Here is a 17522-nt window from a genome sequence, read left to right as displayed (position 1 = left end):
ATTAAATGTGGTATTAATAATATCCATTCTTTTCAGGCTCACAGTCAACCATGCTCCTTATGGGTTTAGACAATCCACTCCTTTTTATGGATTTAGTTTGGTACAGTGGAAACATATGGAATAAATGGAAGGAATATACAAAAAACTGTGGAGAGTAGGATTGCAGGGTCCTGTGACTTTCTGTGTTAAGAGTTTACGTAATTTCAAATCTTAGGTAACTTATTTTTATAAGATTAAAATATTAATAGATGTTTAAGCTGCATTATAATATTTTCTTTATTTTTATGTTTATTATAGGTTTCATCGAGTCCTTGAAAAGCATCCTTACCAATCCCCTATATGTTATAGTATTGGTTTTGATGTGGCTACAAATCAGCAGCTTTATTGGTGCTGTTACTTATGCCTTCAAATACGTGGAACAGCAGTATGGTCAGTCCGCATCTGAGACTAACATTTTGTTTGGTAAGACACGTCGTTTATGTTTGCTCGATAAGCAATATTCCCAAGTAATTGATTTCTGGCTGACTTTTTGTTGTGAAGGCAATTTCATATCTTAAGAAATGTAATTTCCATTTATTCTTTCCCAAGTCTTATCAAACATGTCAATCTTGTGATATCATCATTGTTCTGCATTTGAAGTTGCATCTCATGTCATTTTTGAGATGAATTCCTGAAGGAAAAGGGGCCTGTAAATGAAATATTTAGACATGGTATCTGCAAAATTGGATCTTATAATTTAGTGCTGAGGTCCTGAGACAAATCCTTTTGTAATGTAATTATTATAATTCCATAATTGATGGACTTTGAATCAGGACCCAGCTACTTGCAAAAGATAGGACATTGATGTTTCCCAAGGAAAAATCAATTTTAACTCATCGATGATATCTACATAATTCAAAACAAATATTATATTTTAGAGAGGTTTTTTGCTACATTATTTCCAATGACATATTGAGACTTGCTTATGAGGGAAAGGTTTTCTTATATCATTCTTCCCCTACTGCCAGTACAACATAAGATTCTTAAGAGGAGGATATTTTACTATTATTATTATATTCTTAAGAATGTACATTATCTTATACAGTGCCCAGCACATTGTAGAAACTCAATAAATATTTGATACATTAAACTGAACTTATCAAGTGATATGCAAGTAGGTTGTAAGCAAACCAGAAAATAATTCTGTATGATGCTCTCATTGAACTTCAGATAAAAATTTAAACTGTAAAAGTTAAATTTGACTCCTAATAAGGTTCTTATCCTGAATTTTTTGTTAGAGCGGTCTTCATCTTTAACAACTCTTGCAGGACAATGAAATGAAAAAGTTATAAGAAGGATCAATCATTTTTGACACCATATATAGGCCTGTTTAACATCTCAGAGTATATGTGTGTTTGGAAGAATAAAGAAGAGATGTTAACTCTAAAGTCCTGGGCAAATTTGGAGTGTGTTTTTAAGGATTGGAACTCTTCATTTTGAGGAGATGTAAAGGATTTTAGGTGGTAGAATGAAAGTCTCATAAGTAGGAATAAGTGATGTTTTGTTGTTTTTCGGGAAAAAAAAGCACCTCATAGAAACAGTCTGTTCAGACATACAAATATTCTCAGTAATTGCCTTTTGTTTGCTGTTGGGGAAACCAAACCCTCAGCATTGGCAGGAAGAAATTATTTTTGTCTCTCCCATATGGTACACTAATCCCCTACCTCCATCCTGCCAGCGTTCTACTTAAGAAGTAATAAAATTAGATGAATTTGATTGATACACACTGTTTCGTATGTAAAGACATTTCAGAATAATCGTATTTATATAATTACAATATTTTCTCTTACTTCTAGGGATGGTAGCCGTACCGACTGTTGCAATTGGAATGTTCACAGGAGGCTATATCATTAAAAAATTCAAATTTACTTTGCTTGGATTTGCCAAATTTTCATTTTTTACCAATTTTGTGGCCTTCACATTTCACCTATTAAATTATGCGCTAGTCTGTGAAAGCAAATCAGTTGCCGGCCTAACCTTGACCTATGATGGGTGTGTATACATCAATTGCATAATGTGTAAACTCTACAATGTAGAAGACTCCGTAAAGAAAACACGGCAGATGATAGCAATTTTAACTAAACTTTCTTTTAGTTGAGAGAAATTTCATCTTACAAATTCTTAAAACATCCATTTCTTAAGATCTCATAAAGTTCTCCTTTTATTCCTTCCTTAAAGAAAAGCAACACAGATTGTAACAATAATAACTATCATTTATGGGTGCCTACTACGAGTGATGGGTACTTTTATCCTCATTTTATAGATAGAGAAAGCAAGGCTTAAAGAGATACACAGATTCGATGGCTAGCGATGTTAAGATTCTGATTCAAATTTGGGGTTTTTGACTCCAAAACTCTTACTCTCAACCACCAGAATCTTGGATGGATCGTGAGAAGAATATAAACAACACTTTCCAAAAGTGACTGATCAATCTTTTTCTATGGTTAATTTTGATATTTAACAACTACCTTTGTAAGAAAACACTTCCTTACATTGTGCTGAATTCTCCTCTTCTGCAAGCTTATAGTATGTCTTTTGGTTTTGTCATAATTAGAAGTAAAACTAATAAGTATCCCATATATAATTATATATTAGACCCTAGAAAACCTTTTCCATTATTATGAAGTATTGTGAAGTATTCCTAGTACTATGGTCTCTACCTTAGATTAAAGGCAAGATTCCTGTGCAGATTTCTTACCATCTCCTGACTATAGCTATCAACTGAAGCTTAGAAACATTCACATTTAAGCAACAAAGAAAGATTCTTAGGTCACAGCTCAGTAATCATGCTCCTTAGTGCTGCTTATCGTTGGCTCTGAGCTATTAAACTCTGGATCCTATGAGGTGTCAATTTTAACTTGTCAAATCTTCCCATATTTTCTTACCTAAATATCATCCTATTCTTGGAGACTTGCCAACTTAGCCTTGAATTATCTCCTTGCTTCCTCCTAATCTTGACTGTTGTTGATTATTCCTATCCACCATCACCCACTCTGATAAATCAAAATACAGAGTACCTAGAATATTGAACTTTACAGGTAAAAGAATCTTGGAGATCGTGCAGCCCAACTCTTCTAAATCCTTCCTCTCCATTAATTGAGAGCCAGAGAAACTGACTTCTTTGAAGTCATACAATGACTCTAGACTGATGCTATACCAACCACATTGTTAGTTCCAAGGGCCCCCTGGGTGTCAGGGCAGGCTTTAGCCTAAAGCCAATTCCCTGAAAACAAGTAAAGTAGCTGTACCATCTATTTAAAAGAAGGCAGCTAGAGTTCTATGGGATTTTTTTTTCATTCAGTAAAATTTTACTGAACGCCTCCTTAAGGCGAAGAAGATTTATAGGATACATCAGTGCCCTTGTGGAACTCATAGCCTAATGATAGCAAATAACAGAATGAGTGTATTCAGCATTTGTGAAATGCTAGTCACTGGGGTAAGTTTTTAAAGTATGAATTAGCACAGAGCTTCTCAGTATGTGGTCTGAGGGTCTGTAGGGGTTCGTCAGACCTTCTCAGAGTGTCAACAAATTCTAAACTATTTTTATAATAATACCAAGATGATATTTGCCTTTTTCATTCTCATTTTCTCAAGAGTATATAGTGATATTTTCTAATGCTACAGATATGTGATGACAACATCAGTCTGATGGCTAATGATGTGTGCTTCTGTATTCTCATGTATTAAAATTTTCTTAGTATTAATTTCTAATAGAGTACATGTCAATAGATTTACCCCACTTGAACAGAAAATCTTTGAAGCCCTCAAGACTTTTTAAGAGTATGAAGGGCTGCTGAGAACAAAAAGTTTGAGGACTGCCAAATAATTTTTTTCCAGAAAAACTCTTATGAGGTTGATGTTATAATCTATGACTTAAAAATGGCAAAACTGATTTTAGAAAGAGTAGTCACATTGCTGTGAAGTAGCAGAACTATGTGAACATAAGAGTATCTGATTAGAATATCTGTACTTGGTCATTAGTCATTATGTCCCCCCACCCCCCATCATACGTCCTCAAGCAGAATTAGGTATTAGATGCTTTTTAGTAAAATTATTGATAATAGAATTTCTGAATCTATTTTTTTCTTCCTTAGGTAAATTACTTTCTCATTTAAAGATAATTCCTCAATCTTCAATTATTATCAAGATTTTTACCGAAAACAAAAGAATAATTTTAAAAATCTATAAGCAGAAAATTAATCATACAAATAATCTGTTTTGTAATTTTAGCCATGTTATAAGATTATATTTTATAAATATAACCATCTTTACAGTAAATCATTATAAAGTATGTTGTAGTTTTATTTAAAAAGTATATGGAGTTTTCCTAGTCTTTATCAACTGATTCTTTTATTCTTGATTTTTAAAAATTGATCCTTAGGGGTTCTGCCTTGATCGTATCAAATACTTCTCTGATGTAGTTAAAATATAGATTTCTAAATTCAACCTAGGCAAATAACATTCACAGATTCATGGGACTTACAGTGAGCTGGGAGAAACCTTAATCTAAAGTCATTACCTTACTGAAGAGTAACTGAGTCTCACAAACATGAAGTGACTTATTTAATGAGAAATTTCTTGATAGAATCACAAAGACATCTTGTCTAAGTCTTACCTATCTTCTTTGGCTTCTTCTTTTTGAGGGGCGGGGGCAGCAAAGATCAGCCCTGAGCCAACATCTGTTGCCAATCCTCCTCTTTTTGCTGAGGAAGACTGGCCCTGGGCTAACATCCGTGCCAATCTTCCTCCATTTTATATGGGACGTTGCCACAGCATGGCTTGACAAGCGGTGCATCGATGTGCGCTGGGATCCCAACCCCGGGTCACCCCAGCGGAGCGTGCGCACTTAACCGCTACACCACCAGGCCGGACCCTGTGGTTTCTTTTCTATGTTTTACATTTTCTTGGTCGTAAATCATGTCTGGGTAAACACGGAGGGTGAAAAAGTTAACAAACACCAAAAAATTTTAGCCATGTTGGTGTCATCACTCATCCAATTTCTCTATCCAATTAAAGAACACTCTCCCTTATTTCTCCTCTCTCCTCCTCTTCCCTTCCCTCTTTTCTCTTCTCTTCCCCTCCTCCTCTTCCTCCTCCTTCTTCTTTCTCTGTCTCTCTTTCTGATGTATATCTATCATGTATTTTCAGAATTAGTCCAGTGGCATCTCATATAAATGTACCACTTTCTTATTGCAACTCAGACTGCAATTGTGATCAAAATCAGTGGGAACCAGTCTGTGGGGACAATGGAATCACTTACATCTCACCTTGTCTAGCAGGATGCAAATCTTCAAGTGGCAATAAAAAGCCAATAGTGAGTATTAGTTTTTACTTCCTCTCCTCTCCTTAATCAAAATTGCAGATTTGACTTAACAATTACTTATCAAATCTTTCTATAACTAAGGTCTCCAGTAAAATGATAAGAGAAAAGGACTCCTAATATTGTCTGTCGTTGTGACAGCTGTCATTTTGTATAAACAGAGCCTCATACAAAATCATGCTTGGGACACAAACAGGTTTTCCTGCTGCTTGAGTTCTCATTTGAGATTATTCTCACGTTTTCCCCTTTAGTTTATAAGAATATGACCTTTTGGAGTTTAACTGCGTTTAGGATCTCTAGGAAGCACCTCATTTGACTAAAGGATATAATTTCCGTTAAGTTGGAGGTACCTTACCTTTCATAAGTTAGGGAAAATTCCTGACTTGGTTCCTTGTCAGCACTACCTGCCTTCCAGGACAGCAATCAATATGCAATTTTGCATATAGATTCTGACGAGTTTATCTCTAGACTCATTACCTCTTGACTTGCCAAGAAATTAATCAAGGCTTCATGCTCACTTGACTGACCAATTCTTGCCTTCCAGTTTTGATTTCCCCAAGGCTGGCACTTCTCCTACGCAGATTAACTTCGTATTTCTGCTTACCTATTGCCAGCATCTCCCATAGAAATGCCAACTTCTTCTTTACTCAAAATATTCCCTTTCATGCAAACTATGGGTTCTCTCAGTATGGTGTTCTCTATTCTACCTCCAATCCACTGAATATCTCACAAAGTTGGGGAGCCATTTCCTGGACCCTTTTCCTATCACTAACTTTGGCAATATAATCAGCTATGATCATTGGTCTCTACCATATACCTCTGTCTTTGATTTTCCAACTTTTTCCATCTTTCTCTTCTCCATTGTCCTACTAATTGTATTATTGAAGGGCACTGACAACTTTGAAGAATAAAGCACCTAGATTCTACGACGCTGGGCCATAAATTTGTACAAATATGGCCCAAGGACTATACTTAAAAACCCACATGTCATATTCATGACGATAGTGCCTTTCACTGAGAGTGCCCCACTTAATCCATGGTCCCACTTTGCCCATCAGTGAAGGCCTGGAAGACACATGATGTTAGAATCCTAAAGAGAGCTCTGTCTGCTATGGAGACATCATCTTCTTAATATTGGCAATGACTATACCATTTGGGGGCTACTGGGGACTTCTTTTATCAAATACTCAGTAATAAATCATCCCTTTTTAATCACTGAAAATAATGTTCTTTGTACCGATGTTTGGTTTTATTGGCCAGTAGGATTGCTACATAAAGGATTCCTCCAAATTATTCCTAGTGAAAAAGTAAAGCTTGGTCATCAGATAAGTATGGATTCAAATTGTTCCTCAATTCTCTTTCAATGATCATTCTTTAGCACGAACAAGTTCAAAATTCCCTTAAACCTCAGTTTAGACTAGATTCAGAACAAAATTTGTCAGAGTCACCTATTTACTACATAGAATGTCTGCCAAATTAAATCTTTAAAATCATTTGTTCCTAAGTTTTCCCTTTCCGTGCTCTAACTATTAGGGTATTCTGTTGTGTTGAACGTCTCTGGTAACAACATCATCTACCATATAATCTGTCATTATGCTCTGGGATGTTGTGTTTGCTGGCCAAAGTAGAATTACAGCACCCCTGCCTGGCTCCTTTTCCCTGGGACTCTGCCCCCTCTGATCGGTAGCTCTAGTCCCAGGTTTTGGCCCCTCCCAAACTACTATATTTTCTGGATTCCCTGGGTAATCCCTCCCCAAGGAAAGTTCCTGACACTTACTGTTAAAGAGCATAAGTAAGCGTGTTATGGAACGTAAAAGTGAGTGGGAGAGAAATAGCAAAAGGAATTTATATTAATGTAAAAATTATATACAGAGTTTCAGACACTAATTTCTTCTATTCTTTTCTATGTTTTAAATGAGGAAGGAATTAAATGTTAACAATGAATTGCATTTTCTTGTCTAGAAAAGAACCCAGAAAATTATTTTGCCTTTCAACTATTAAGCAACTGTATTTTTAGACGGTTTTCTTTAAAAACTGTAAATATTTTAGCTTGAATAAATGAGACTTCCTTAAATATAATGGAATGTACTTATAGCCCATTTGGATTTTGTAAATATATTCTGTAATATTTCAAAAATTATTTTTTAGGTGTTTTATAACTGTAGTTGTGTGGAAGTGACTGGTTTCCAGAACACAAATAACTCAGCTTATTTGGGTGAATGCCCAAGAGATGATCGATGTAAAAGAAAATTTTATTTTTATATGGCAGTGCTAGTCTTGCATAATTTTTTTGCTGCATTGGGAGGCACCTCAACTTTCATGCTGATTTTTAAGTGAGTATGATTTATTAAGAGTATGATTTATTAAAATAGTTTAATGTATTAGACTATAAACACACTTAATAAATGTACATATATTTTTCATAACATATTTGAAACCCAAATTCATATTTTGTTACATTTTAATTTCCTAAGCGCATTTTCTTAGGATTATTGTGATACCTCAATGCCATAATTAATAATAATTTTGTCTGATTCTTCCATCACAAAATCTAGATTCCATACTTTCTCATCTTACAAAGAATTTTAAGGGACAGACTGACTGACAATTGCCACAATCGTGAAAGAATGCCCATGTGATTCTAAAAGAATTTCTAATTTTGAGATGCCTTACATCCTGATGGGCCTGTGAGAGTAAATCACTTATAGATTTCATTGAAAGGAAACATTTGGGAAGCAGACTGTATAATATACTTCAGTCTATGATATTCCAAAGCATTTAATCCACCCTCGGGATGGCTTTTGACCTAGTTTCTCATAACAACCTCATACACAAAAGAAAAATATATGAACAGAATTCATCCCTTTCTTCACTCATTAGACAAATATTTAGACTCTGCTTGATAAAGAATATTCCATGGTGAATAACACAAAGTACCTGTTCTCACACAGCTTAGAGTATGACGGGAAAGACATGAGACATATAAGCTTAAAAATAAACATGTATTTACAAATTGTGGTTAGTACTAATAAGGAAGAAGAGTGCTACTGATGGGAAGACAAAGGGAAACCTAGTTTAGAGTTGAGGAAAAGGAGATCTGAGGAGGAGGACACAGAAAGTACTTCTCAAAAAAAGTGACATTTAATCTAAAGATCTAGAGAATAAGTTAAAGTTAACCAAATGAAGAACTTTACAGGAAGAGACTCTAGGTGCCAATTCTTTCCAGGCAGGAAAGAGCTAGTGTGTTTGAGGAATAAAAAGAAGCAGTTAGTGGAAACATACGGAGAGAGAGATATGGACAAGATAAAATTGGAGAGCTGGGAAGGGAGCAAATTATAACGCCCTATCGGCAAAGTTAATAACTCAATAACCTAAAAATGAAAACATATAAAGACTTGCATGTAGGTCTTCTTAAAAAATACATATGTATAACCATGGTGACCTGGGTTAATATATAATTATATTTTTAAGACCTGGGTAGTTGACCACAGATTCACCATCAGCCAAGAGCATGACATGGAAGGGAAAGAAAACAAAGTATTAACTTTTGCTAAAATGAGTACAGACTCATAAACTGAGTTTACAGTCGTTTAAATTCTACTCTGACCCCAAATCTTGTCAAAGTATTTATAGTAATTTATTCCACAGATGTAGCTCCACCTTCATATAAAATGTTGTCTACTCAAAAGGAGAAGTCTCCCATATTTGCCAGATTACAGATTCATTAACTTACAGGACATTATCTCAAAACTCCATATTAGCTTGCATCTCAACAAGTTTTAGCTTCTTAATTTAAAATCTTTCATAAAGAGAAAAAGGGTTTTAGAGATCACCATTCCATATTGATGATAGATTTATCTTGTTAAGAAAGTGGTTAAGATCAACATTACCATTTATCAAAAACATTTATTGATGTCTCATCAGCCTTCAATTTTATTGAAAGAAAACTTATGTGAAGCAGACTGTAGAATAAAAATATAAACTTCAGTCTGTTAATAATATTCCCACGCTTATGTCATAAGGCTACTGTTAAAACTAGACTAAGCAGGAGTGATGATATTTACTCATTCAGTAAAGATTCATATGTGTTGGGGCCAGTTTTAGGTTCTGAGGACAGAACTGTGAACAAAAGTGATAAAGGTCCTTCTTTCATTAGTTCCAGTGTGCGTGAGGGTAGCAGGAGTGGATGGGTGTGAGAGAAGAAACAATAAATAAATAAGCAAGTAAATATGTAAAATAGAAAAAATGTTAAGGGTTAAAAAGAAAAATAAATCAGAAGAAGAACATAGAAAAGGAAATAAAATATCAATGTTTGGAAATCAGGGCAAAGGGAATTATGAGGAATTCTTTGTACTATTTTTTCAACTTTTCTGCAAGTCCGAAATAATTTCAAAACATTTTTTAAAGAGATGAGGGTTTCTGGCTTTTCCCTCCAAAGTATTTGAGACTCCACCAACTCTGTGAATCTTTAAAAATTTGGACTCGGTAGAGCCCTCCATTACTAAACTTTGGTGAGGAAGCATGCACACTTCATCTTCATTAACTACGATTTTGATCACCCTCCATCTCTGTAACTGGTAATGGCAGGATCTATCTTAGGACCCCCATCCCACTACCACCACAGCTTGGCTTGATGTGTTCCCAGAGAGTGAAAGGTAAGACCATAGATGAGAATAACCAGATGAAAAAAAAAAAAAAAGAAGGAAAGAAAAGGGGCAGGGACAGATAAGCAGTACTAATTCAGATATTGTGCATTGGAAGTTATTTGATCAGAGACTTGAATAAAGATTGAGGATAGAAGCCATGCTGATACAGCAACAAGTGAAGAGCAATCCAGGCCAAGTAACAGCAAAAGTAAAGGCCCTGAAGTGGAGCATGCCTGACATGTACAAGATCAGAAGGAGTGTGTGCAGAAGAGAGAGGTAAAACATGCAATGAGAGAGCTAGATGGTCCGGATAACATAGACCCTGTGGGTCACGGTAAAGACTTTGGAGTTTATTCTAATAGTATTGAGAAGCCAGTGGAGAGATTTTGACCATTAGAATTATACAACTGACTTATTCATTTAGAAGATCCCTCTCGCTGTTGTGTGGTGGACATGTATTTGGGGAGGAAAGAATGGAATCAGGGAGAAACAGAAGCCTATGATAGTTCTTCACAGGATGGGAACTTGATTGAGGATGCTGATGGTAAAGAAAGTGGGAAATGATCTGAGTCTCAGTCTTTGTTTGTTTTGAAGGCAAAGTCGATAGGATTTACTGATGGATTAAGAGTTACATAAGAAAGAAAATTTAAGGATGATCCCAAGGTTCTGGCCTGAGCTCGTGGAGGATTGTGGTGCTATTGAACAGACTGGGGAAGACTAGGGAAGAGTAGGTTGGAGGAAGTGGAGACACAAGAATTTGTTCTATTACTGTAAGTCTGAATGCCTATTAGATATCCAGTGACAATGTCACATATACACCCTGTCATTCAGGAGAAATATTGGAACCAGAGACATAAATTTCAGAATCAGCAATATACAGACGGTATTTAAATGCATGGCACTGTTGAGATCTTCTAGGGACTGAGTACAGATAGAAACAAGATCCTAAGACCAAGATTCAGGCACTCTAACTTCAGAGACCAAGAATAGAGGAGAATCCAGTGAAGGAAATTGAGAAGGAGATCCCATGAAATTGGAGAAGAACCAAGGGAGGGCGGTGTCCCAAAAGCCAAATGAAGAATGTATAAAGAAGGAAGGAATGAGCAACTCTGTCAATGGCTGCTGAGAGGTCATGGAAGTTAAGGTCTAGGAAGTAGCCATTGGATTTTATTACGGACTGGTCACCGTCAGCCTTAACAAAAATAGTGCATAAAGGTAGGAAGAAGAAAGACTGCTTTGCAAAGGATCATAAAAAAAAATGCAAGGAAGGGAAGTGCAGATAGCCTAAAAAGAAAAATTCTTTTTAGGAATAGCATTATAAAAAGAAGTGGGAGCGGGAGGCGGGGGTCAGCCAGTGGGATAGTGGTTAAGTTCGCACGCTCTGCTTTGGCAGTCCGGGGTTGGCAGGTTTGGATCTCAGGCGCAGACCTACGCACAGCTTATCAAGCCATGCTGTGGCAGGCTTCCCACATAGAAAGTAGAGGAAGATGGGCGTGGATCTTAGCCCAGAGTCAATCTTCCTCAGCAAAAAGAGGAGGGTTGGCAACAGATGTTAGCTCAGGACCGAAAAAAAAAAGAAAAAAAACACAGAGGGGTGTGGCATCGAGTTCTGTTTATGCTTAATGCTAGATTACAACATGCTTACATGCTGATGACAATTATCTGGTAGAGATGAAGGAAGCTGATAATGCAGGAAGGATGGGGAACAATTACATGGGGAGATGAAAAGGGATGTGAACAAGTACACAGAGTTTTACTCTGAAATAGAAGGGAAGGTTGTCTATGTGGGAAAAGGCAGGTACGTGTGCAGCTTTAGTGATGCAAGGGTATTGAAATTCTTTCCTGACTGTTTTTACTTTCTCTGTTAAATAAAAAGCAAGGTAATCAGCTGAGAGTGAGGAGGAAAAAGGAAGAGGCTTGAGATGAGATCAGGAAATGGGAACTGGTAATCTTGAAGATTGGGAGAATAAACTGACTGGGAAAACAGACTGGTAAAATACCGTAGGATTGCACTGGAGGGCCCCTGTGGGTTTATGCTTTTGAATTGAAAATGAGCCCAATCAGCATGTTCCAATGACTTCCTCCAGCCAGTGCAGTTCTTTGGGTATAGGTGCAGAAAAGGCAGAGGTACGATAAAAACATTTTTGTTTGTCTGGGACAGCCCAGGATGAGAAGGACGAGAAAGTGCAGACTATATGAAAGGAGTGATTAGAATGAGAGACCATGATGAGAAAGGATGCAAGGACATGACAATGGAGATGGCCTGTGAAAAGGTGGGGGCGTCAAGGGCCTGAAGACCCCTGTGGGGCTGAGGCTTGTTGGTTTATTAGTGGGAGTGAATTTAAAAGTTAAGAGGTGAAAATAAAGGGGGGTGCTCTATACTGACAGCTAGAGAAGTGTGTACTGGTAGGCATGACCATGGGAAGGGGGAGACAAGACCGATGGCGTGAAGAAGGCAAGAAACTGGGAGGTCAGAGCATTGGGAGGATAGTCTACATGGATATTAAAATACCTAGTAAAAGTGGTAAAAATAGTTTTGGAAAAAATGATGGAGAGCCTAGTACTAAAGTCATCAGGGAATGACAGGGGTAGTGATGTGCAAGTGTATAGGTACTGCAGCAAGGAGGGTAGGGAATGGTATATTAGGATGGTGCACCTGTTGAGAGAAGTCAGAGGTCTTTCAGAGGGAGCATGTGGGCCTGGAAGCAGTAAAAAACAACAAGAAGGACACCTACACTTCAGGCCCAGAGCTATACAGGGTGTGGGAGAGAAAATAGCTCTCTCTTGAGACAGTTGCCTGGAAAGAGAGCCATGGGGGACAGCCAGGTTTGTTTAGAACAAGAAAGTGATGGGATTCCTAAGACCATAGGATCTAAGGATTTGGCTGGTAACAGACTATGAGTTCCCGGGGATACAATGGAAGAATTTGGGTGATGGAAAAGGAGTGGGAGACTGGATGTGAGGAAAAGATGTCCTAGACCATGTTGAGTAAGAGCCCTGGGACCCACAGATAAGGACACTGAGTCTGACAGAGGTTAAATTACTTCTCCAAGTCACTTAGTTGATATGAAACATCATTTATTTCTTTATTCTCAAGAACAGGAACTAGTCCCCTAGGAGGCACTTAACAAATGTTTGTTAAATTACTAAATCTACTTATCTCTATGAACAAATACAGTCATCCAAACAGTTCAAGAAAAAAATAACCTTTTGTATCAGTTAATTCAATATTTCAGGAAAACAGGATTTTTGAGCCTCATTCACCCTCTGCCCACCCGCTACTGCTGCCAGATAATTCATTTTGCTTGATATGTATTAGATTATCCCAGGGATGGTAGTGTCATCAGCTCATTGAACATATAAAAATAGAATTGTGGAAATAACTTTCTAAATGCAAGATTGAGTTAATTTCTCAGAGAAGATGCAAATGTGCTTGCTACCTTTAAAACGACATTTAAATAACTAGACACTAGAATACAGATACCTTTTTTGACCCTCCTGGTTATATTCTGTAGTTCATGAATCATATTAGTCAACTTTCTGTTAACAGCAATGGTCAAAAGCTCTGCTAACACTTAGACCTAGATTATAATATCTGCTCATGTGGTCTGTGTCAACTGAATAGACACACAAAATCAGTTTCTTCATGGGCATAATAAGTCTGTTCCAGCCACCATCTCATAGGATTTCATAAGGATCAAATATGAAAATACTTGCTAAAATTGTCCTGAAATAGTAACACACTAAATAAAGAACGGAATAATTATTATTATCATTTAGATGTTTTCTTTTTAAAAAAACTAAAAATATAACTTTAAATAATGTCAGCTATTGAGGGTTTTCGTTTGATAGTGAAGAACAATGACACTGAGACATATTTTAATATTGAACTTAGTTTTGCATTTTAGAGATATTTAATGTTTCTTTGCCTTTATCTTATTTCAGAACCGTTCAACCTGAACTGAAATCACTTGCAGTGGGTTTCCATGCACTAATTATACGAGCACTAGGTATGACAAATATACGGATTATAAATTCAAGGTATAAATTTTCATGTCAAAGCTCAAAAACTGAATGCAATTAATTTCCAATTATAAGAAAGTAAAAAAAATGTATAAGTAAAAAGCATTTTTATTTTTGAGGCAAATGATAATGAGAGGAAACCTGACTGACCTAAAAGAGAATTTGATTGTTAATTCTAGTTAAAGTCAAATTAGAACAAGGAATCATTTCCTTGTTTTACACTCTTTCTAACACAAAGATAGGTGTCTTCAAAGTTTTTCTACTTTCTGATTGAGGAATATTTCTTCCCACAGGCAGAGAGGAGGGCCTTCCTTCTACATGAGGGGGATAATGCCCAAAACAGCTTGGGAGGCCTGGGAATCTGGTCAGGCTGAGACTGTGAAGCAACAGAGGCGGACTTTCACTGCCCCACTCCAGCTGCCTAGTTCTCTAAGGCTGGGGCAGCTAACCTTGATCAGAAGTTAAAAATGCAAGAGGGAATGAGAACTAAAACTCTAGAATTGAGCATCTTGGAATAAAGGAGTGGTCTGAATAAAAGATGTCTCAGGAAATTGTGTTTTTTATTGTGAAAGAGTAGGGTGGTATACTCCAGAGGTTAAAGGCCTATTTCTAAATATTCAAACGAGGTGATTAGTGTAAGATTTAGGAAAGCATCCTTTCTCCCTTACTGCCATTCGCCGCGTAGACAGTACAGATTCCTGTTGTTAACAGCTTCTAACCTAACTCCTGTGCGCGTCCCTTTGTAATACCTGTTGACACTATATGCTTATTCCTGGGAAGTAGGAAAAGGGCCTCATTCATCCAAGGATTGGGGTGGAAGACTGATCATGGCTGGGAGCCCACTGATAGCAGAAGGAGAAAGAAGTAGGAGGGGTCAATCCCTGGGACCTTTTGCAAGCAAGAGAAGGGACATAACTCTATGCCCAAATTACAATGGAGAAGTTGTATATTTGGGGAGAAGGCCACAGATCCTCAAAGGTAAAAAGAGGAACTCTAAAGGGCATGGGAGAGAAGAAGATGGAAATGCTGCAGGATTCCATTCCAGTTCTCTTCCCAGCATTCCCTTCTGTGCTTCTCTAATCTCTCAGCCTCTGTCCAACCTGGCAGTTCCTCTAGATCCGATGGAGATGCCTCACTCCCAGAATCTAGGCCAGAAAATGCAATCTGGGGATCTAGTATTCCTCCTGATATGCAAAAATGAGACTGAGAATAGAGGAAGTTCCTCTAGCGACATAAAATAGGAAAAAAGAAATTTTGCCATCCTAATTGTGAGCACCTATTTTATTCGTCCAATATATGACACAAGAGAACCTAACTGCTTCTATGAGAAAAATACGTACTGAGTACCAAACTTCCAATCCACAAACAATTGTCTTGAATACAACATAGGTCTAAATTGTGGAAGTTCTATATAATGTATTAAACTGAAAATAACATGTTATTTGAAGTTTTAAAATTTCAGCAATGATTAAGACCAAGTTTGTCACCTGAAACATTTAAGTGACTAAGTTTGGTCAAACCAGTGGCATTATATGGGGAAAATTAATTATTGGCATATATTTTTCATTTTTCAAAGGGTGTCTGTGACTTGTGGAAACCTGCAAATTTCTCACCCATTTTCTCAGTACCAGTTTTCCTCAGATATGTTGGCCTCAGACACCAGTCTCTTGTCATCCTAAGATGTCTACTCTCAGAAAATTGAGACTGATTAAAAGTAAATGGAAACAGTAAAATTGTGAAATATAAATTGCTACCATTTTTTATGTAACAAAATAAAAATTGAAAATCATTCATCAAAATATAAAAAAGAACAAAGTAAAATCATGACTCTTTCAGTCCCACTGTCTGAAGGATAGATCTCTACTAGCATGTCCCTGACATATTGGTTAAATTACCAATACTTAGAACTAGGAGTCAATCTCAGAGTTTCTTGAAATAGCTGTAAGAGCAGATGGGCACTTCTGCTGTAGGGCAATATATGTGTTCCTGAAAAGCCGCACATTCTGCAAAATCATATACCACAAATAAAAATTGGATTAGGCACAGACCACTGGAATTATTGTGCATATAGGCATTATTGTGATCAGAACATTAACAGAAACAAAATTCAGCACCACAGGCCCCAACTTGGACAGCCCAGGCAGCTTCAGGAGGTATTAAAAATGCAATCACGGGAGAGAAAATGCAGGATGTGGACTCTAAGGAAGCAGAGCTCTGAGCGGAGAGAGAGGGATGACCCGCCAGGAACCCAGCACTCTGTGAACTGGGCCTGTGCTTCTCTGGGGAGGGAATCCTAGTGTTGCCTTCACTTTTTCATTTTCTTAAAAATAGAGTTGAAGAATCTCCTGCCTTTTTGTGGTTGAACTGAGTGCTTTTTCCTTTCTCTGTGAGGTTATAATTCTCCCACTATTCCAGCTCTCCTTGCCTAAGAAAAATTACATATGAACCAACATAACTTCCCTGTTTTACTGTCAACATTCTCCTTTTTTACCAATCATTGGCATGGTAAGATAAATGGCATTATAAGAACAGAGTGTACAGGCATATGATGTTCCTTCTTCCCCATGTGTGTTGGGAGGGTGAGGGTAAATAAGAGACGTCTATATTACTTTGCGGTTTGAGCCTTTGAGATTCCTAACAATCTTGATTCTCGAATAGATTTAAGCCAAAACAATGGGAGAGTCCTCCAAAATTTTCAGCTTTTACTTAATTCAAAATGTATCAATGTGGAATATCACCCAATTACATGTGAAACATGTTCCTTGGTTTGGCATCTTCTCATCTCATGTTGCAGGAGGAATTCCAGCTCCTATATATTTTGGGGCTCTGATTGATAGAGCGTGTATGAAGTGGTCTACCAACAACTATGGGAATCGAGGGTCTTGTAGGATATATAATTCCACATTGTATGGGTAAGTTGTCTTAAATATATTTCTTTAATTGATCTTTTCCTCTGACTATATTAATTTCTAAAGGATGAGATGTCATTTTTAGTATAATAATAATATTAATAATTATAGCCACCATTTAATGAACTTTGTATTCAGTGTTGTATCAGGCAATGTGGTCTCACATTTTAATATTCTTAGAAACAGTAGGAGATGCATTTTTTTCTCCTTTTTCCTTAACATGAAAAAACTAAGATTCAAGGAAAATGAGTAACTTGTTCAAAATCATACAGCTAATAGAAAAAAGATTTGAGATTTGTAGTCAAATCGTTTTTTGTTTCCACAAATGCCCGCAATAGTAAAAAAGAGAGAAAAAAATACCCCTCTATTCAATAGCCTCTGACTTCTCTAGGAAGACACAAAATGACCTGCTGGGGCTCTGGTCACAGGTCAATGGGAAAAAAAGGGAAGAAATTGTTTCTATGCTCTTCTGTTCATAGGAAAACAACTGGTTGGCCACCTAGAAAAAAATAGTTGCAATAATGCTTTATCCTTAAGTAAAAATTAATTGCAGACTAATCAAACATATAAATTTAAAATATGCAA

General features: G+C 36.8%; 1 protein-coding gene across 1 annotated transcript in view; it reads left to right on the top strand.

Annotated features, from left to right (window-relative positions):
• LOC131416262 (solute carrier organic anion transporter family member 1B3-like) overlaps positions 1-17522 on the top strand; it is a 39829-nt gene that overhangs the window by 13371 nt on the left and 8936 nt on the right. Inside the window, exons 7-12 of the mRNA XM_058558677.1 lie at positions 298-462; positions 1836-2031; positions 5188-5353; positions 7508-7692; positions 13951-14015; positions 16823-16940. Of these exons, the coding sequence (XP_058414660.1) occupies positions 298-462; positions 1836-2031; positions 5188-5353; positions 7508-7692; positions 13951-14015; positions 16823-16940 (895 nt within the window). The remainder of the gene's footprint in view (positions 1-297; positions 463-1835; positions 2032-5187; positions 5354-7507; positions 7693-13950; positions 14016-16822; positions 16941-17522) is intronic.

This window comes from Diceros bicornis, chromosome 17, assembly GCF_020826845.1.
Source record: "Diceros bicornis minor isolate mBicDic1 chromosome 17, mDicBic1.mat.cur, whole genome shotgun sequence".
Classification (NCBI taxonomy): Eukaryota; Metazoa; Chordata; class Mammalia; order Perissodactyla; family Rhinocerotidae; genus Diceros; species Diceros bicornis.
Note: the sequence above shows the minus strand (reverse complement) of the source record. Positions and strands in the feature narration are given on the sequence as shown.